Here is a 5,000-nt window from a genome sequence, read left to right on the forward strand (position 1 = left end):
ATTCGTGCAACTCATTATATACTCATATTCTGAAAAGATTTGCTCTCTCGATCATCAAGACTATCTTAAAAAAGATAATTGAGATGATTAGCTAAGTTTTGAAGACCGTTTCACCTCTTAATAACATAGAAATAGTATTAATCTATCACAGGAACTGTTAAAAACAACCTTAAAACCCGTATGACTTCAACTAGACCCTTTCGAAAGCAGTGGAAGTACAGCGCAGAAATTTTCAAAATATGGCTCTACGTTTGATTAGGTGTGACTGAAGTGGTCTAGGCGTGTAAAGAGGACAGACGAGGAGTGTGTGGGGAGGAGGACGTGAGGAGATGGATCTATCCTGAAGGAGAAAGAGAGGAATACCCGAGAGAACGTTAAGTGAAGAAGTGAAAGAAGACGTGGTTGTAATGGATGTGACCAAAGAAGGTGCATAAGATGGAGCGTGTCTTAGAAGTTTGATCAGCTGTGGCGACACCTGACGGGAGAAACCTTGAGAAGAAGCAGCGTGAGTGATGAAGAGCGGGAGGGAAGTTTAGAGAGGTGCTGTCGTGAATGTTGCTGCTGGTTGTGAATGCATTTGAGTGAGTGTTCTGAAATTACATCAAAGTTATTGGGTGATTGTTTTATTGTTTTTTGTTGTTACTAGCATTACTAGCTACAACCACAATCACTACAACAGCGCTACAAATTCTCATAAGCACACAACATACAAACGTTCATTTTCCCCTCGAAACTGTAAAATGAAAAACAATTAATGCAATACTGTCAACAATTAAACATTTACAGGCTATACATGCAGCAACATTAATAACAACAACAGCAGCAGCATCAATAGTCGCTAATACCTTTGTACCATGTAATATTTCCACTTCCTACTTAATTTTGCTCTTTTCAATAGACCTCCAACAAGAGAACAATCGACCCAGTGCCCCGTGCGCTAATCTCCCTACGAACGCAAGTAGTAGTAGTAGTAGTAGTAGTAGTAGTAATAGCAGATGTAGTTTCACCTCTAGCATCTCCGTATTGACACGTCTACATACGTACTGACAGACAGACACGCAGTTATCTCTCTCTCTCTCTCTCTCTCTCTCTCTCACACACACACACACACACACACACACACACACACACACACACACTATCTGTTACGTCTCTCACCCTTAAGTTTTGCAGCAAGCAAATATTGAATAATTCTCTCTACGTACATCTTAAACACACACACACACACACACACACACACACACACACACACACACACACACACACACACACACACACTATTTCCCTCTACACCTAAAATGCACACAAGTTCCTAAAAATTCATCAGTTGTACATTTCACTCCACACTTTTTAGATCTGTTCTCCAGATTACAACAGCTCTCTTCACCTAGACCAAGTTTCCCAGAATACAAAAGTTGAACATTTCCCTTTATACTTTTATACACACAATTTCCTCAGATTACAAAAGTAGATAATTTTCTTCTACACCTGCACGCAAGTTCTCTAAACATAAGAGTGGAAAATTTCTCTCTAGTTATGAAGCTCAAAATACAACTGTTGACCACTTCTTTCCCTCGCATACCTCAGCCTTCTTGCACCTTCCCTTATGTTCTCAGTTTCAAACCTTTGCATGCACTAGTACATCAAATTAAACACAATTGCGTACACTAATAAATCATTATATTTAAGTTATAAAGTAAAGGCAAACCAGTGATTCCTTGAAGACCTGGTTATATATAGCAGTGAATTAGTTACATACACAATAGTTTACATTTCTACAGCATGTCAGCGTGTATTCAGAATAACAGCATAGAAAAACAAGAGAAGCTTCACAAAGCCACCAGGCCTACACGTGACAGTCCCAAAATGAAGCATGCCTCCCTTTCCCCACTTTATCCTCATAGGTAAATTTGTCTTTTATTGTCCCCTAATGACTCAGCACTAACCTACTCTGGCGTTAAGTGAAGATACTTACTGTGAAGATCATGTTATTTACAGTAGAAGGGGGTGGACTGGTAAGGATGACACGGGTATTAGTGTTTGTGTGCGCGCGGAGGCAGAATCACTCACACACACACACACACACACACACACACACACACACACACACACACACACACGAAATCACAGGATAATATTGAACTACTCTCTCTATATATCTCTCTCTCTCTCTAGGATGAGGTACCATCTCGTCATTCCTTCCTTCCTTCCTTCCTTCCTTCCTTCTATCACTACTCTCCCTCGGTTTCTAGCTTCCTTCCATCCCTTCCTCTTCTCCTTTTCTTCCTTTCCTTCTCTTCTTGCCTTCCTCTTTTTCTCCCATATTCTTTCCTAGATCATCCCTCTCGTTCTTTCCTTCCTTCGTTCCTTTATTCCATCTTCCCTTTCCCTCTTTCTTTCTGCTCTTTCTTCATCACCTCTCTTTCCTTTTTTTCTCTTATTTGTCCTTCTTTCTTCTTTCTCTCCCTACTTTTCCTTCCTTCTATCATTCCTCTCCTTTCTTTCCTTCAGTCCTTCCCTTCCTTCACGTTAGTCCTTCCGCCACGTCATCACACCTAAGATTGATAGAACAAAACCCACTCCTCTCAGTCTTATAGAAGTGTTATGGATTATTGCAAAAAGAAAGCTTGATCTGGCGGTTTTGATGATCCTAGTGCGTCAGATTATTAAGTGGTGGTGGCAGCAGCGGTGGTGATAGTAGTAGTAGTAGTAGTAGTAGTAGTAGTAGTAGTAGTAGTAGTAGTTGTAGTAGTAGTAGTAGTGAAGACATTATACTATTACAATTACTGCTACTTCTACTTTTACTGCTACTACTTCTACTTCCACCTTCCTAGAACTTGACTTTTTTCAAGAGGGAGGTTTCAAGGCATATATCCCAGACATTTGGCTGATTCTATTTCAATCTTTAAGGGAACTAGCATTTCAAGCGGTTTTTTTTTTTTTTGTATCTTTTGTTGGCCTTAGCTGGCTTTCCCTCTTGCATAAAAAAGTAATAATACATGTGACAAGTTAATGATAGTAGTAGTAGTAGTAGTAGTAGTAGTAGTAGTAATACACGTGACAAGTTAATGGTGGTGGTAGTAGTAGTAGTAGTAGTAGTAGTAGTAGTAGTAGTAGTAGTAGTAGTGGTGGTGGTGGTGGTGGTGGTGGTGGTGGTGGTGAAGGTGGCAAAACTTCAGCACGTCGTAACCTGTTAACTCAAGTGTGACGTCAATGAATTAATCTCTCTCTCTCTCTCTCTCTCTCTCTCTCTCTCTCTCTCTCTCTCTCTCTCTCTCTCGCACCCTGGCTGCCGTGCACCTTGCCGCCGTGAGCCAGCCTGCCAGCTTGCCAGTCTGCTCTCTGTCCCGGGGCACGGCCTGCTAATGAGGCTGGGCCTTGCACACACTGGAGGTGGGTGGGGGGAAGGCGGTGGGGAGCCTCGATGATTCCTGGGGAATGAGGGACGTGGCTCGGAGCGTGTGGGGAGGATTGGTGGGGGAGGGCAAGGCGTGGGGACGAAGAGAGAGAGGGTAAGGGGCATGTAGGCATGGGAGGGGAAGGGTGAGGTGTAATGAAAGGCATGAAGCTCAGGGGAGGAGACGAGACGTTCACGATGATCAGGGAAGAGTGGCAACGGCAGCGGCAGCAGCAGCAACAGCAGCAGCAGAGGAAACGAGCGAAGCAGCGGTTGGAGCAACAGCACCAGTAACAGCACTTCACACACACACACACACACACACACACCTGTAGGAGGAGTGTGCGGTGAACCACTTGGTGTCCTGGTGGGAGGGGTGGTCGAGGGAGTGGTTGTGCAGAGAGGCCAGGTCAGTGGTGGCCACGTCCCCCCCCTCCCGCCGCCACCCGTATGCCCCAAACACCTCTTGCGGCTCCTCTTCTGCTGGGGGGTGGTACTCCCCTCGCAGGAAGGCTATGGAGGAAGAGGTGATGGAGGGCTCATGCTCCAGGGAGGCGCGCACCAGGGCGTGGAACATGTGGGCGGGATAGGCGGGCTCGAAACCCTCGCGCACGCCCACGAACAGATTATTTAGGAGGTTGGCAAGGCGCAGCGCCGCCCGCGTTTCCGTAGTGAACTTGGCGAGCTGGGCGGCGGGGATGGTGAGGTCCAGCGTGCGGCGCGAGCACGTCTCGCCGCCCTGCTCTTCGTCAAGAGGGCCGCCGCGCCCCTCCTGGCCCTCCACGCCCAGTAGGCGCAACACCCGCGTCAGCTGGCGGTCGCGCGCTGCCACCTGGGCTTCATGTTGTAGAGGGTCCTCCTCGTCAGCCAGCGCCAGACACACGCACACACATACCCACACCGCCACCCACAGCCACAGCCTCCGCCCTCCCGTCATGGCGAGGCACCACCACCACGCGTCACGCCTGCCTGGCCCTAGCACGACCAACGCTCATCACTGCTCTGCGACACGTCCGCAATATTCGCCCGCCTCTCCTCCAGACTTAATGGGCTGGCCGAGGACCCTGGCGGAGATGAGGCGCAGTGGGCGGGGACGCAGGTGTGGGCCTGCCTGTCACCTGCATAGGCAGCGTGCCCAACACACTGCCAGTGCCCAGGGTCACTCGCGGCTCGCGGTGCAGTGCTGTCGAGGACTCACCACCGCCACACCGCTACGCCCGTCAACAAAGACCTCGCACCCATTACAACACCAATTTTCGCGCTCTTTTTACGGGGCGAACTGAGGTGCTGCGCCTAAGTGTTCTCCGGCCTAGTTGGATTGTTACGGGCCCGCTGGCCAGCCCGGGAAGCCTCCAAGGACGAGCATTCACTGAATTGCATTTTGAGCGAGCGGCCTTTTCTCATGTTCAGGGAGCGAAATCGACATGTCTAACCACTCTTAAGGTCGAGGAGTAACTGAGCGCCGGGCCAGGCAAGCCAGGAGATGCGTAGACCAGCCGCGCACACTCCCTCCCTCCACCTTTTTTTCCTTGCCTTTCTCGTACGCTCTTAGCTACAGCCACCCATGAATACGGTTATAGTTTCCGCACTAACTACCTCACCA

At 48.1% G+C, this 5,000-nt stretch overlaps 1 protein-coding gene across 3 annotated transcripts in view; it reads right to left on the reverse strand.

Annotated features, from left to right (window-relative positions):
• The window catches only part of LOC123514189 (probable G-protein coupled receptor 158), a 187,670-nt gene extending 182,814 nt beyond the window's left edge, over nt 1-4,856 (reverse strand). For all 3 annotated transcript variants that reach the window (XM_045271843.1, XM_045271842.1, XM_045271844.1), the window contains exon 1: nt 3,727-4,856. In XM_045271843.1, the coding sequence (XP_045127778.1) occupies nt 3,727-4,334 (608 nt within the window). In that variant the 5' untranslated portion in view covers nt 4,335-4,856. The remainder of the gene's footprint in view (nt 1-3,726) is intronic.
• Nucleotides 4,857-5,000: the final 144 nt, after the last annotated feature.

The sequence above is a fragment of the Portunus trituberculatus genome, chromosome 37 (assembly GCF_017591435.1).
Source record: "Portunus trituberculatus isolate SZX2019 chromosome 37, ASM1759143v1, whole genome shotgun sequence".
NCBI lineage: Eukaryota > Metazoa > Arthropoda > Malacostraca > Decapoda > Portunidae > Portunus > Portunus trituberculatus.